This window comes from Hyperoodon ampullatus (genome assembly GCF_949752795.1).
Source record: "Hyperoodon ampullatus genome assembly, chromosome: 10".
Classification (NCBI taxonomy): domain Eukaryota; kingdom Metazoa; phylum Chordata; class Mammalia; order Artiodactyla; family Ziphiidae; genus Hyperoodon; species Hyperoodon ampullatus.
This window is the reverse complement of record NC_136923.1, coordinates 54134524-54151204: the sequence shown is the minus strand read 5'-3', so window position 1 is coordinate 54151204 and position 16681 is coordinate 54134524. Positions and strand designations below refer to the sequence as shown.

The 16681-nt window shown below is 41.0% G+C and overlaps 1 protein-coding gene across 1 annotated transcript in view; it reads left to right on the top strand.

Moving 5' to 3' along the window:
* Window positions 1-1165: 1165 nt before the first annotated feature.
* Window positions 1166-16681, top strand: part of STT3B (STT3 oligosaccharyltransferase complex catalytic subunit B) — a gene marked incomplete at its 5' end in the record, with an annotated part of 101191 nt that continues 85675 nt past the window's right edge. The window contains one exon of the mRNA XM_079712297.1: window positions 1166-1476. Within this exon, the coding sequence (XP_079568423.1) occupies window positions 1166-1476 (311 nt within the window). The remainder of the gene's footprint in view (window positions 1477-16681) is intronic.

Sequence of the window (16681 nt, the reverse complement as noted above, 5' to 3'; positions counted from 1 at the left end):
AGAAAGTCGCACTTCGCTTGTCCCACGGGGTCGTTTCCGAGCTAGGGGCTTGTTTGCCGGCTCCGATGAGTTCCCAGCGCCGGCAAACGTGCCCTCGCCCGGGACCTCGGAGACAGGCCGCCAGGCGCAGCTCGCTGGGCTAGTCTTGCCGCGGCCGCGGGCTGGTGATTCGCTGCGCCGGGAGCGGGGAGCCCCAGGCGACAGATCGCTACGCGCCAGACCCACGCGCGGGGCACTAGGACTGCGCGCCTGCGCGCCCGGTCACGTGACGGGCGCTCCGCGCAAAGCGGGTTAAAAGTCACGACCGCGGAGCGCGGCCGGCCAGTCGGCGCGGCGCACCCTGCGTGCCGTAAACTGGTTCTAAAGGAGGCCGCCCGTCTGTCCTCGACCACCTCCCGCCCCCTTGGCCCGGCTCAGCTCCAAGCAACGCGCGGAGCCGCCTAGCGCCCCTCCTGGCCGCCAATACAGGCGCGCGAAACTGCGTCTTTCAACTGACAATGAAGCAGTAACCGCGCAGCCAGGCCGCTCCGGGCGAACGAGCGCGAGGCCGGGAGGGGGAGGGGGAGGGGAGAATGATTGGGCCAAGCCCCGCCCCAGCTCGCGCCCCCATTGGCCGGCACCGCGGTTCTGGGCCCGCCCCCTAGCGGACCTGTCGCATTGTGACAGGCGTAGGGGCCAGTTCCTGTTGGGTCGGGGGCGGAGTCAGAGGTAGCCTGAGCTCCGCCCGGACGCCGGGGGACTCCTCCTCCTGCTCCTCACGGCGGGGCGGGCGGCGTTTGTGGGGGGAATGTCATTGCTTCTCCGAACCGTGGTGCCGCCTCCGTCTGCTCCTGCTCTTTCTCTGGCGCCCTCGTCCCGTCGGCTTTCGCCGCTGCCGCAACTGTACTGGGAAGACGGATGGCTAGAGGGGCGCAGGGGCCATCCGAGTTGAGAGAGCGGCGGTCGCGGCCGCTGCTGAGGCGGAGACTCCCCGCCGCCGCCTCCACCCCCCGTCCCCCGGCCTCGCGGCGCTAAGGGCGGGCGCGCGCGGCTCTCTTCCCTCCTCCTCCTCTTTCTTCTTCCTCCTCCTCCTCCTCCTCCGGGTCCCCGCCCAGCACCCCTCGGACCAGGCGGCGGCGGCGGCGGCGGCGGCGGCGCGGAGCGAGACCCGCCGCCGGGGCACAACATGGCGGAGCCCTCGGCCCCGGAGAGCAAGCACAAGTCGTCCCTCAACTCATCCCCGTGGAGCGGCCTCATGGCCCTGGGGAACAGCCGGCACGGCCACCACGGGCCCGGGGCCCAGTGCGCGCACAAGGCGGCGGGCGGCGCGGCATCGAAGCCGGCCCCCACGGGGCTGTCTGGGGGGCTGTCGCAGCCGGCCGGCTGGCAGTCACTGCTCTCCTTCACCATCCTCTTCCTGGCCTGGCTCGCCGGCTTCAGCTCGCGCCTCTTCGCCGTCATCCGCTTCGAAAGCATCATCCACGAGTTCGACCCGTGGTAAGTGCCCGCCGCCCCTCCCCCGCCGCGGGCCCAGGACCGGGACCGGCGCCTCCCTCTCCCCCCCCCCCCACCGCGCTCTGCCCGGACCCGCCACTGGTCCCGAGCTCGGGCGCGCCCCCGCCTGCAAGCGAAGTTTCCCCCGCGCCGCTCGAGGTGGGGCGTCGGGGCCCGAGCGGGACCTTGACCCGGGTCGGGCGAGTCTGCAGACTCCCAGGAGGGCGAACGCTTCTCTTCGCAGCCGCCTCGGCCCGCGGAACCCGACCCGCCGCGCCGGGCGGCGGACTACCCGCCTCCCCGCCTGCGGCTCTCGCCTGCTCTCAGCTTCTCGCGCGCGTTTTCGGCCGGTTGGGATGGGCTCGCCCAGGGGGTGCCCTGTTGCAGTTGGAGGTGAGTCCAGATGTGCAGGAGCCTCGTCGTCGCAGCCTCGCAGTTGCACGCTTTTACCATGTCTCTCTTGGCTCTCAGACGGGAAGGGAAAAAGCGAGGGAGTGAGGTGTTGGAGGAAAGGAAATAAGACCCCTAAAAGTGATCTGGAAGCTAGGGACGCTTATTTAACGTTAGATATTTTCAAGAGTGGCTTTTTTTTCAAGCCTTTAAGTGCACTCTGCACCTCACCGGTCCACAATTATCTTGGGCTACTTTTCAGAGCAGGCTCATTACTCTGTGAACCAAACTGTCACCCTCAGTATGTTATGCTCAATATCCGAAAGCGTTGCATTAGTTTCTTTATTGGTCTCTGCAGGAAGGGTTGTGGATTAGAGAACAAACAGTACCATAGTGATGGGGAGCCCTGGATTGTAATACTGAAGTTTCACGTGGTATCAGGGACTCACCTGAATGTTTTAGGAAATTACCGCATAAAGAGCACTAGCTAATTTAGCTAACAATTCACTGGTCTGTGAATTACTTAGATAGGAAGAGTGCTTTAATTTTTTTTTCCAACTTGACCAACCTGGGTTAAGTTTTCTTTGTTTTTTGTTTTAGCCCTGGTCTATGCCTTTTAAACTGACTTAATTCATCTTCTTGACCCATACCCTTGAGTTCATCTTACTTCCTTATAATTAGGCCCAACTAAACTTGAGGGTATTTGTCATTGGAAGCACAGAGAGAGAATCTTCTTGAGAGTTACTGAATATATGGATAATAAATATTGGGGGAGTGAGTTACCCATATATTAAAATACCAATTGAAGTTCTGTTACAGATAGAAAAATTGGTAGTGCATCATCTGCTGAACACCAGAGGGGTCCACTCCTGGAGAATCCAACTTAGGTAGACAGTTAACAGCTCTGACATGCTTCCATGAAACGTTTCCATTCCATTTTAGAGGTTTGATTTTTTTAAAAAAACAACTTCTTTATTGGAATCACAGAAGAAAATAAATTACTGTGACGCTTATGAACTAGACAGAGTTTTCTTAGTCTTAGCTTTGAAACACATAAGCAAATTAGATAAAAATGAAATTGAAACCAGAAAATGAAAACTGCTAATGTTTTGCTGAACATGTAAAAAGAGAAAGTTGTGTTTTTTCAGTTTGCAAGAGCAGAAGTGCATGGTTGACCAAACATTACGGGTAACAAAAATTGTGAATAATATTTCTGGAGAGTATCATTTTTATAAACAGAAGGCTGCATAATGTTTAGTAGTAACATTGAGGCTTAAATTAAGGATTGCAGAAAAATTCACAACCGAATGATGAGATGATTGATATTTTTCCTAATTTTGAAGGAAGATTAGAAATCTGCATCAAGTGAGCCAAAGAGTTTCTACTAAAATTGAGTATTATAATCATGAAAAGTCTTATTGGGTTGCTTCATAGATAAATTTTTTTTTTCAATATGGCAAAAAATTAAAAGTTGATTTCTTCTCTAGTTTCAAGAATATGCTTGTAGAGCATAACCCTTTTTTACTCACACAAAAATTTGTTTGCATCTTTCTGTGTATAAAACACATTTCAGAAACATCCTTTAGTAGGACGAATAACACTCTACATTCAAATTTTAATTCATATACTCTAATCTAAAGGTATATAAACCTCTTCAGTCTTAAAAGACCTACTTAATGTAGGTTTTCAGCTTACTGGTAGTTTTAATATATACGTTTTATTATATTCCTGGTTAAGTGTTTATGTTCATAATGTTAGGTAATTCTGACTAGTAGTAAATAGCCTTTTATAATAAAGGAATTGTCCCTGTCCTTTATTGTGAATGGAGATTTGCCAGTATAAATCAAATGTCTTAAGTATAATTCAGGTGACTTAATGAGAGAATTTTCAGTCAAAAAAAAAAATCCCTTGTTTGCTCACTTATGTTTTTCTTTTCATGTCTTTCAAAGATCTCAGTTAGGCATCTTATTTTTATAATCCATTCCTGTTGAAAATTTTGGATTTTAAAAGTGGTTTTCCTTCAAAGCTACTAATAGTACCAGCACTTTGATTCTACAAACATTCTAGTGTTATACTATCTTGGGAGTCTCTCAGATTACTGTTTTAACATGTAGTAGTAACATGAACCTTTAATGTTTAAATGTTCCTCTCAGGTTGTGTATCCACAAACCAATTTATTCTGGCCTTCCCTGATCCCTTTTTTCTCATGTCCCTTTACTGGCTTCACTTCTGAAATATTTTTAGTGAAAAGTTTACTTTCTCTGTTTGTGAGTTATTTCTGTAAATTTTAACATTAGTACTTAAACTGCGTAAGACTCTAGTTAGCTGCCAAAGGTGACTCATTGTCACAAAGTTATACTTGTTTTTTAAGTTTGTCATTCAAGTTATTTTATAAATCTTACCGGTTGTTATAAGGGTTGGTATGTGATGTTCAGTAGTATTTATTGAATTTTAAAGTACACTGCACTTTTTTAGAACTTTGCCGCATTTTTGGTAACGATCTCTTCACCACTTCACTTTAGTAATTTCCTCCCTTATCAGTTGACTTGATCAGACATGAGGACACAGTTTGAGAATTTCTTGTCTGCACTTGGCAAACATTTGGTTGACCAATGAGTTTAACAGCACCTAATTTTATCTTCTTTTTATCTGGAGCAGAATGTAGTTTCTACTTACTTTTGTTGTAACTATTAATACTCTCATATTAACCAGGTGCTTTTCCCCATAACCATTATCTTGTTAAATTGTGGTAGCTTTTCCCACAGAGACAATGGAAAAGCTCCCTATAAAAGAGTTGCATTTTTCCCTGCCTGCACAGGTTGTAGGGGGTTCTCCTTGGAGCCCTAGAAGAATTCTCTGAGCCTTGAGTTCTGGCTGCAGTTAGCTGTAAAAGGGCAGCAGATGCCTTTTTGCAGGGCAGAAAGCTGCAATTTAGAGTTGAAACTTGGGATGCAATTTTTCATAGAAACTATGGTATAAATAGGTTAATTAGTACAAACATGTTTTCAAAGGAGTGATAAACCTTTGGAACATAAGCTGTTTGTAAGTTGGAGACTACTTCCTGTACTTTGAGGTCTCCATGTTTTTCTTCACTTCGAAGATGACAAAAAGAGGCTATTGACCTCAGTTCTGAAGAAGACAAAATGGGTAACAAAACAAATTTTAGATCAGAAACATCCCTAAATCTTAAAAAGGCACTTTATGGAATCATTAGCAACAGCAGTCCACATGCACTTCAGAACAGGTACAGTAAGTCCCTACATACGAACCTTCAAGTTGGGAACTTTCAAAGATGGAAACGTGCCCCTGTGTGCCAGCTGTTGTACTGTACTACTGTACTTTTCAAGGTACTGTACTGTAAGATTAAAAATGTTTTCTTTATTTTTTGTGTTTGTTTTTTATGTATTATTTGTGTGAAAAGTATTGTAAACCTATGAGAGAATTATCTAGTACAGTACTGTTATCTAGTACAGTACTGTGTAGCTGATTGTGTTAGCTGGGTACCTAGGCTAACTTTGTTGGACTTAGGAACAAATTAGACTTACTCACGTGCTCTTGGAACAGAACTTGTTCTTTCGTATGTAGGGGACTTACTGTATACTGTCACTGATTTCATTGTAATTTAAAACTTCTCTAGCCTTGAGCTCTTGAGATCATTCTACGTTATAAGAACACTCAGGGAGGAGGTGCAAAGAGTGCACTGAGCTGCTGGGTTGGATGATGGGATTGGACCTCCTCCCATCGGGTGAGTGTGGTGGCTCCTATAGGTAGTAATCCTGGGTTTCCTGAGGCATGTCCTGGGGGAGTTAGGCTCTGTCAGCAACCACTTTGGAACTTCTTTCTTTCTTTAGAGTATTCGTACATTGAGGGCTAACTTGAATAATACTGCACACCACATACTGCCATGAGTAGTTTGCACAAAGACAGCGTTGGTCGTAGAAACTTAGAATAAGGAATTGCATTATAGGCTCTGACCCAGTTATTATGAGTATGAGGAAACTTACTAGTCTGTCTATGATCTATCTCTGATTTTTATGCTCTCAATAAGTTTTGGGTGCTTTGGGGTATGAGAGAAAATGTTAAAAGTTCTCTTCATCATGATATATTATTAATCAGTGCATATGTGCTCTCAGAAATAACAGAAAGATTAATATTCTCCAGTGACTGAATCATATTTTTTTCCTCAATTTGTTTACTTTGCAAACTTAGTGCTATTAGAGAAAGACAATATTGCAGTTAACTTGAATTATAAAGCACCCTACAATTCAATAGGCCTGTATAATGCTAATTGTTATGAAAATTTTCAAGCATACAGAAAAGTTGAAAGATTTTTGCAGTGAACACTCATACTGAACATGTAGATTCTACAGTTAGTATTTACTTTATTTGCTTTATCATATCTTTTTATCTGTCCATTACTGTTTTTAAATCTTACTTGTAGGATACTGATAGTGTACTGTTCACTGTAACGTAAAGAATATTATCTTTGTTCCTCGACTCCATAATAAAGAGGAGCTCTTATTTCCGGGTAGCATTTATTTTCTATAATACTTGAATATAATGAGTATAAATACTGTTTATATATCGTCTTTGCTTGGAGTGCAGGTTAGAACCAGATTCAATCATCCTAGGTTTTGGTTAGTAACTTACCTAACCTACATCATAAGTCATTGCATTAGCCCAAGTTTGTTAAATGACTTTGTTGAATCTGGTGTCTCAGGAGAAACTCTGAAGTTGTTATAAAGATATTGATGTTGGTTTTATTAGATTTAGTTTATGTGGAACTCCTAAACTCTTTTGAATTATTAGAAGCCCTTTATTGGTCAGCCTGTTGCTTACTGTGATGAGTCTTATGCTCTTTCTTTGCCATGTTTTATCCACATGGAATGCTTAATGGAGTTTTATGTATGATTGCAAAAGTGGCTTCTGTCAGTCCCTACAATAAATACGAAGATAGGAAAACATTTTCAAATAACGTAGGACCCACAACTATACTATATGGGCAAATTAATACTATTGAAAGGGAAAAAATGTAACTGGTTAACCTGCTACTCCATCTTCACTCCTTTATTTGCTTTACCTTATTCTGGTGGACATTTTTTGTTTTTAAACCTCTTACTCTTTTCTGAGAAGGTTTCTGTGTCCTTACTTTACCTTTTTCTTACATGAATAATTTCCAGGGATTTAGAAATTGATAGAAAGTGGCAATACCATAAGATTAAAAAAAAAAAGTTAGGTCAGGGTTGGAAGAAATGGGAGCAACTGCTCAAGGCTCTCATATTTTAGTATTGATAAATGTACGTTAACTGGCATTTGTAGACATTCCAGGAAACCTTACTACTATTTTCTTTGGAAAAGTGCTTTCATAGTTTTAAATGAAAGACATTTAAACATATTTTCGAGTATAACCTGTATGTAAGTTGGTGTCTTTACGTTGGAGAAGTTTGTACTACTTTTAGGAAAACAAATTTCTAGAAAATTGTGACTGGTACACTAAGTTGACCATATCATCTGTGACTTTTTTTCTTTCTTTGGAACTTAGTATTGCAGGGTAACTTTAACATGTGTTCTAAATAGTGGTAGATGCTTAGTTTTTTACCTTGTCTTATAACTTGATTTTAGATCCTAGAATTGAAGAGATCAGGTAACATCTTTTATTTCTGTAGATAAAAAATATTTCAATTTAGTACTCCTCTCAAGGATTGAATAATACAGGTCCACCTGTTCTCCAAAATCTATGTCTCCACCTGTTCTACAAAATCTGTGTCCTTTTTATTGCATTCTCTGCCTCCAAGGCAGGCTTAAATGAACGTATCCTCCATTTAATTTAATGTTTTTTAATCAGCGGCCCTGATTTAAGTCTTAACACATTGACCTATCAAAATGCCCTGGGCACAGTCCCTGCTCAAGCTAACCACGCTCATTAATTGGATGATGGCTAATTACTTTGTTTGTTTTGATGTAGGGAAGAGAGAAGAGTTGATGGTGGCTTAAAGTTGTTATACCTGAATGACTAGGGAATTTTCAGAGAGGGGCTTTTAAGGGAATAGCTGAATGAGAGGGAAAGATGATTGAATCCAACTGAATGTTGTTTTCATTTACATTTGTCCGTAAAAAGTTCAGAGTAATGAGGTTGGAAATATTAAGCCATTTGAGTTAAGAGAATTATGGCGTGGAAGTTAAACTTTTGGAGTAGACTCAGAATTCTATAGACTAAAGGACTTTTAGAGTATATGTTGGTTGGATTGGCTTGTTTTCTGGGTGAAGAAGCTAATTGCCAGAGTGGTGAAGTACTTTTTCTAAGGTGGTATACAGTTGTGGCTTGGCTAGATTCTTTTCTGTTTTCTTTGCACCTGTGTTTGCATTAGAGGAAGTTTTTGAGAAGTTCTTTGAAAATTGTTACTTCAGAAGATGAGGGGAAGTTAGTGTCTACCATTCAGTTTATTTTTTTTAGAGATAACTTTTTTTAAAAACTACTTATTTATTTATTTGGCTGCATCAGGTCTTAGGTCATCAAATCCGTGGCGTGTGGGATCTTTGGTTGTGGCATGCGAACTCTTAGTTGTGGCATGTCAGATCTAGTTCCCTGACCAGGGATCGGACCCGGGCATCCTGCATTGGGAGCGAGGAGTCTTAGCCAGTGGACCACCAGGGAAGTCCCTACCGTTCACTTTAAATTGATAGTGTGGGAGATGTTGGCAATTCAAGTTTAGTCATGGAAACAGCTTTTGTGTGAAGTTTGGCTTCTTTAGAACTAGTGATTTTAAAAACTGCATCAGTTATCTGTAATTTCCATAAGTTAATAGTTTCCATAGTTTAACTTTTCAAACTTTTATTTTTTGACTTTTTTTCCCTTCATTCTTATTTTTTTCTTCATTCTTATCCCAAGGGAAATATTAATGCATAAAAACATAAGGAAATTTTGTTTCTCTCAGTAAAGTATTAGCGATTTGCTGATAACCAAGTTGGTAATGTTTCTTTTGGGGTTTCCTTTTAATTTCTTTTTCATGCCTTGAAGGTTTATTAGCTATTCTCAGGTAAAGATTTTTCTTCATACTATGGGTGCTCTTTCCTTTAATGTTATCTAGCAAACTCTCCAACCTGCAAATGACTTCAAGTGAATTTGGTTTTTAAACTTAAATTATTGGACTCCTCTCTCTTTCTATAGATAGATGGATAGATAATATTACAGCACATACTGTTTTCTATACTATTTTAAAAATTAAAATATAGTAATTCATAATTAATTTCTAAAGTGCCAGTATATGCACAGCTTAAATTATTGTTTGTTGCTGGCCAGATGAGTGGAGTTGGTGAAAAGAATCATGCCTGGAAACTCACTTGTGACCATAATGCTTTTTCTTTTTTAATTGAGGTAAGAGTCGACATATAACATTAGTTTCAGATATACAACATAGTGACTTAATATTTGTATACATTTTGAAATGATCACCGGGGTAAGTCTAGTTAACATCTATCACCTTAACATAGTTACCCCCAATTTTTTTTTCTTGTGATGAGAACTTTTTAGATCTACTCTCTTAGCAGTTCATGCTTATTCTTATAACACCAGTAACTCCTGTAAAGAAAAATACACCCTATTTAAGAAGTTTTTATTGTTAAACTAAATTATTATACGATCTTACTTGTGTAATCCACAGGAAAAATAATGGAGTACAGAGTTATTGGAAGGTAGCACTCTTGTAGTTTTTGAGTTATTCTTTGAAAATGTCTTAAATATTTACATAAACGAGAAAAGAAATGTATTCTACAGAGGCTTTTTATTATCAGTGAGAAGATGTTCAGTTTCAGCCTTTAAAAATTTTTTTCACTTATGGTGAAATATAACACATTCTGAAAAGTATTTAAACCTAATATACAGTGTAATTATAAAATAAACACCCATGTGACCATCACTCACATAATCAAGAAAATTGCCACGACCTCAGAATTCTTGGTGTGTGCTTTCTCAATCCATCCCCTTCCACACCACACACTTTACAATAATTACATTCTTGCTTTTTCCCCTAGGTGGTATAATTCTGAGTGCATTCCTAAGTAATATAATTTAGTTTTGCCTATTTAAAAACTTTAGAAAAATGCACTTGTGGCTTTTGTGTCTTGCTTTTTTTGCTCATCATTGTTTTTAAGATTCATCTTCACTGATCAAAGGGTTGTTGAGTGTATGTGGATAATAAGGTTTAGCAATAATTTGATTAACCAGGCTTCTCACGCACCGAGGAGGTTGCCTGCTCTTTTGCAGCAGGAAGGAAGTATCTGTTAGAAAGAGAAGGCATCCTTGTCTTCACTTGAGATAAAAAGATTGTCTCATGGTTGAACACTGAGCTCTAGTCAACCTTGTCTCTAGATAACCTTGACAAGTTTTTTAAAGGTACTAACTGGCCAGAGAGATTTAATCTTTCAACAGACACTGAGACTGCAAAGAGGGTTGTGGGGGGGAGGAGACATCACTTTCAAGAGCCAAATGATAATCAAATAATCATAAATGCAAAATTACTGGATTTTAAACTGCAGCTTTTACTAACTATTGTTCGTTTTAAAGAATATATATTAAAATTTATGTAAGGAAAAGAGTTGCTGTAGTTCTTGAAAGAAGGAAGGAAAGAGAGTGTTGAAAGGGGATCTGAACTGTAGGAATTTAGGAAAACCCTAAGACGGGACTGTTTTTGTTTGTTTGTTTGTTTTTGTTGTTTTTTTTGTGGTATGTGGGCCTCTCACTGTTGTGGCCTCTCCCGTTGCGGAGCACAGGCTCCAGACACGCAGGCTTTCGGGCCCAGCCGCTCTGCGGCATGTGGGATCCTCCCGGACTGGGGCACGATCCCGTGTCCCCCGCATAGGCAGGCAGACTCTCAACCACTGCGCCATCAGGGAAGCCCCTGAACTGTTTAATGTATTGGTATTTTTGTAGAGGATTGTTGACCCTGGGTTGTGTGTGATTTTGTTTGTGTTGATATCGTGGGCTCTTGAATAGCTTTCTTTTCTCTGAAATGTTGTTTTTCCTGTTGCTTTCTTCCAATCTTCCTTGGCCACCACTTCTGTTCTTTTCCCATATTGTTACCGACCTGGGTTCTTCAATCAGTAGAAATTGATACGAGGCCTCTTTAATCAGTAGATAGACGGATACAAGGCCAGATGAGGAATTCAGGCAAGACTTCACTGGGACTTGTGCTGCAGCAGGAGGGAGCAAAAATAAGTAACGGGATCCCTTGCTTGCTCCCTGAGCGGGGGTGAGCTGGTCCCTTAGGGGTGACAGTAGGGGCGATTGGTGGGTCGGGCCAGAGGGGTGGCTTAGGGGGTCTTCCTACCCCCTTGGTGATGCTGTGTGCAGGGATCATTCGCAGTACCTGCTTTTGGTCCTGGCATCTCAGAAATGGCAGTTGGGTTTTGGCTGTTTTGTATCATGTTGTTCATAATTTGCCCCAACTGAGCATGCACATGGTTATTTTTAGTCCCTTACAGTTTCTTTGTATTCTGTTGCTCCAGGAGATGTTTGTCCAGGTGAAAGCACTGTAGTAAAGGGTCCCAGGTCCCAGCCTGTCTCAATATCTTTATTGATTTAGTAGTTGTCTTAGTCTTCAGGAAGAATGGGAGAGGTATGATAGTAGTAGGATCCTTTCAGAAACTGTCTTGAGGGGATAAGTTGTATTCAAAGAATGGTAAAAGGTCATTGATCTTCAGGTAGGAACTTAGAATCTATTAGGATATGAGAATTTGTCATTATATATTAGTGAGTGATTTAAAGATACTATTGGAAATGTGATTCCAGCTTATGAGCTTTTAATTAGAAAGCAGTTCTTAAGTGAACTAAACATGAATGCTTCTAATGCATTTCTATCTATTGGTCAGAATGATTTTGATCAAATTGGTTGGTATTTTTCTGCTGTGCATTAGTATGGAACCCATGCTACTTGAATAGATAACAGTTGATTTCGTTTGTGAACAAAACAAAAGACTGTATGGTTAATTCATTATTAGTTGAAGAAGAATTTAAATCTAGGACTGTCTTTCTTCAAACTTCCAATCTTGTGTGACTTCTTCAGGGAAGTAGGGATATTTTTCTGAAATGTATTAACTATTAGGAAACATGCCCAGCATACTTCTTTCAGAAATAACAATCCAGTATAGCTTATCTGCTTTACGTGAGGTATAGGTACAAGTTTTATTAATCCCAGTATAAAGTAGACTTACTTCAGTTAAATTTTATGACTGTTCATTTAACTAAATAGGCCAGAGCCATTTTGAAGAAGATTTTAACACGTGTAATGTAAAAACACTCAAGGAGACTAAGTTGTTATTCATTCTTTGCTTAAATTGGCGTTCTTTGCCTAAATTGGCGAGATACTGTTGTGGTGATGTGGTGCTCATTTCCCCCTCGAATGAATAATAACAATTTATTGTTACTGTTACTATAGAAAGACAGACGGAAGATCCTTAAGAAAATTTTGTTCCCAGAATATCTACATTGGGAACTTAGTGAGTGTTCAATTTATATTAACATGGATCCTTTATCCTTAATGATAACCACATTTTATGTTTTGGTGATGATAGTAATAATACAGGAAGTGCTTATTGTGTAATACCTTGATAAACCTTGGACTTGACTGTGCTGTTGGGAAAATCATATGTGTAGTTGGGACGTTGTGGTTTTTTTTTTTTTAAGAAGATGTTGGGGGTAGGAGTTTATTAATTAATTAATTAATTTTGCTGTGCTGGGTCTTCGTTTCTGTGCAAGGGCTTTCTCTAGTTGTGGCAAGCGGGGGCCACTCTTCATCGCGGTGCGTGGGCCTCTCACTATCGCGGCCTCTCTTGTTGCGGAGCACAGGCTCCAGACGCGCAGGCTCAGTAGTTGTGGCTCACGGGCCTAGTTGCTCCACGGCATGTGGGATCTTCCCAGACCAGGGCTCGAACCCGTGTTCCCTGCATTAGTAGGCAGATTCTCAACCACTGCACCAGGGAAGCCTGGATGTTGTGATTTATAATAGGAAGTACATATTTGGTCTAAATCCCCTTGGAGTTTCCTAAATGTTGAGAGCTTTAAAGGTGTCTTTTGTTATGTTAATGAGTGACTTTTGGAAAGCTCCTGGGTCACCTAAGGATGGGAGGTGGTTGCCAGTGGAGCCAACCCCGGTTATCAGAGGGTTGGAGTGTTCAGTCCCACCCCCTGACCTCTGGGGAGGGGAGAGGAGCTGGAGGTTATTTAATCACTGGAATCACCAGTGGCTAATAATTTAATCAATCATGACTATGTAATGGAGTCTCCGTAAAAACCAAAAGGATCAGATTTGGAGAGCTTCTAGATTGGTGAACATGTGGAGATTGAGAGAGAGTGGTGGGTTCGGAGAGGGCATGGAAGCTCCGCACCCCTTCCCACATACCATCTCTGCCATCTGGCTGTTCCTGAGTTCTACCCTTTTATAATAAACAGGTGATCTACTTAACAAAATATTTCTTTGAATTTTGAGAGCTAGTATGTTAGTATATTAATACAACCCAAGGGGTTCTTGGACCTCCCATCTGTAGCCAGTTGGTTAGAAGCATAGGTGACAACCTGGACTTCTGATTGGCATCTGAAGTTGATGGGGTGCACAGTCTTGCAGGAGTGAGCCCTTAACCAGTGGGATCTGATGCTCTCTCCAGGTAGATAGTGTCAGTTGAATTGTAGAACACGCAGATGGTGTCAGAGAATTGCTTGATGGTGTTGAAAAACACCACCCATCCCCAGCCCCTACACACACACTAGAATTGCTATGGTGAACCTCTTATAGTGAACATCAAAATCTTGCTCTCAATAAAAGTGTCATTTTAATCTTAAGAAGGAAAGAGTTGAAGAAAGAAGGTGATAATGCTTATAGAAGTAGTTTATGTGAGCATCAGTGATTGCCATCAGCAATTGAGAGATGGCTAGTTGGATAGATGGATACCTTAGGAAGAACTTTAAGGGAGGGAGATTTTAGTTACAGAAGTATTTCTTCCAAATACAAACAACTCTTGAGTAAAAGTTCTGTCTCCAGTTTTAACTCACTAGTTAAGGAACATTGAATAAGAGAAGACAGACAAGTTAATATCCAATAACCATATGAATGATAAAAGTTCCAGTGTTGTTAACTTTTGAGATGATAAATGAAAAAGATATCAGCAACAAAAGTAAAATTCACAAGCTGGCGTTTTGTTTGAACATGAGAAATAATATCTTGATGTGGAAGAATAGAAATGACCATTGTATACACAGGCACTAGTTAGAATATACTAAATCATACAAATGATGAGTTTGGGTGGGATTAGATTAATGATCCATTTAGTTTCTTGGCTCTTAACTTTCTAATAGGTAATTTATATGGAAATTAAGCAACATTTTAGGAAGCCATCCCAGCTCTGATCTCTCATTTAAACTTTACCATAAGAGGTTAAAGGATACTAAATAAAAATACTCACTAGGGATGAAATAAGTTGCTTGTCTCCATTAAAGTGTCTGCAGTGGAAATAGTTTTGTCTATGTCTAGTCATTGGGAGGATCATTGAGTATTGTAGATCTTAAGAGTTAAGTAAACCAAGATATATATTTATCTTCTTTTACTATGGATTGAGCTCTAACAAAATGACTAACCAGCTCTTTAATTATACTATTATTCCATGTAATAATAGCAGCATTCCTGTGAGTCCTAAACCTGATGTGCTGTAATGATCTCACAAGATGTTTTTGCTTAAAAATGTTTTTTTTTTAGTCTTCATCCATCAGTGTGCCTTTAAAAAAATCTGTTATAGTGAGTAGGGTTTGTTGAATAAATTGGCAATTAAAATATTAAATATGTTAAATTAGAAAATTTAATAAACTTCATGGAAGTTTAATTTCAATCCTAGTATTTTTATTCTAGTTAGCTAAAGAAGACTTTTGTTCGTTTGTTTTGCGGTACGCGGGCCTCTCACTGCTGTGGCCTCTCCCGTTGCGGAGCACAGGCTCCGGACGCGCAGGCTCAGTGGCCATGGCTCACGGGCCTAGCCGCTCCGCGGCACGTGGGATCTTCCTGGACCAGGGCACGAACCCGTGTCCCCTGCATCGGCAGGCGGACTCCCAACCACTGCGCCACCAGGGAAGCCCCAAGACTTTTGTTTTAATATGCTAATCAGCTTTCTGACATTTGAAAGAACAGGATAATGAAACAACGTGCAGCAGATGAACTGTAATCTTAAAACTGTGTAAAAGGACTTCCCTGGTGGCGCAGTGGTTAAGAATCTGCCTGCCAATGCAGGGGACATGGGTTCGATCCCTGGTCCGGGAAGATCCCACGTGCTGTGGAGCAGCTAAGCCCATGTGCCACAACTAGTGAAGCCCGCGTGCCTAGAGGCCATGCTCCGCAACAAGAGAAGCCACTGCAATGAGAAGCCTGTGCACCACAATGAAGAGCAGCCCCCACTCACAGCAACTAGAGAAAGACCGCACTCAGCAGCAAAGACCCAGCGCAGCCAAAAATTAATTAATTAATTAATTAATTTTAAAAAAACCAACTGTGTAAAGTCCAGTCATTTGTTCAAAGTAGAAAAATGAACTTGAGGCACAACTAAGATCTTTTTAAATATAAGGATATTTTTTGAAGGTTGTTAAAAATGAGTCGGTCACTTCATTAGAAAGGGAGATCTTTTCTCCTGTTTAAGATACTTTATTTTGGTTGTTAAAATAATTTACTGCATTTAAATGAAGTATCTGATATAAACAATTTAAAACAACAACAAAAAAAGATTTTCCTTCTGAAATAATCATTTAGACTTTTAAAAAGTGTTTGTGTAATAAGTTTTGGATGTCATTGTGGGATATGAATTCGCCACAATATTATAAATAAAATTTTTGTAAATCAAACTATATTTAGAATACAACTTACATATAAAAGAATGTATCAATATATACCCATATATGTAATTATGAACATAATGATAAACACCTGTGAAACCCTTACCCAACTATAGAACTAAAACATTATCAATTTCACATCTATTTATGTTCCTTCTCTAGCCTGTCCTCCTGGTTTTCCTCTTAGCACTAGGAAACAATCATCCTGAGTTCTATTTAACATTTCCTTTGGGGGGAAAAAAAACAGTTCATGTATGTATTTCTAGACAGTATATTGCTAAGTTTTGCTTTGTTTGGAGCTTTAAAAACTAGTATCCTACATATAAGCTTCTCTGACTTGCATTTTTACATTTTCTAGTTGATTAACATTTGGGTTTCCTGTTTTTTGCTTTTATGAATAAATAATGCTACTGTGAACATTAAAAACTATATTCTGATGCATATGTGTACATGTTTGCTAGGGTATATACCTGGGATTTTGTCATAATATGTTTCAGTTGTTTATAAAAATATAAACCACCACCCAAAACTTAGTGACAAAACAGCATTTCATTATTTTGCAATCTGTATGTTGAGTGGGAGGTTCTTCTGCTTCAGCTTTGGTGCTGGGATGATTATAGTCATCGGAGGCTCAACAGGCTGCAGTCAGCAACAGGCTGCAGGGCTAGAATGGCTGGGATGTGGACAGCTGAGAGTCATCTGGAGTCTTGATTGGGAGGTCAGCTGGGTTTTTTCTTTTTTGACTCCTTCACGGGGGCGCTGCTAGGACTGCCTCACAGCATGGTGGCTGGGTTCTAAGAAAGAGTGGCCTGAGAGAGGAAGTTGTCAGGCCAATCTCTGAGTCAAGGGAGAAGATGCATATACCAGTAGGGACAATTGTTTTGGGCCATCTTAGGAGACCGGCTACCACAGTGTATTTATGATTTTTATCTCCTCTTCTGTAAAATATCTGTT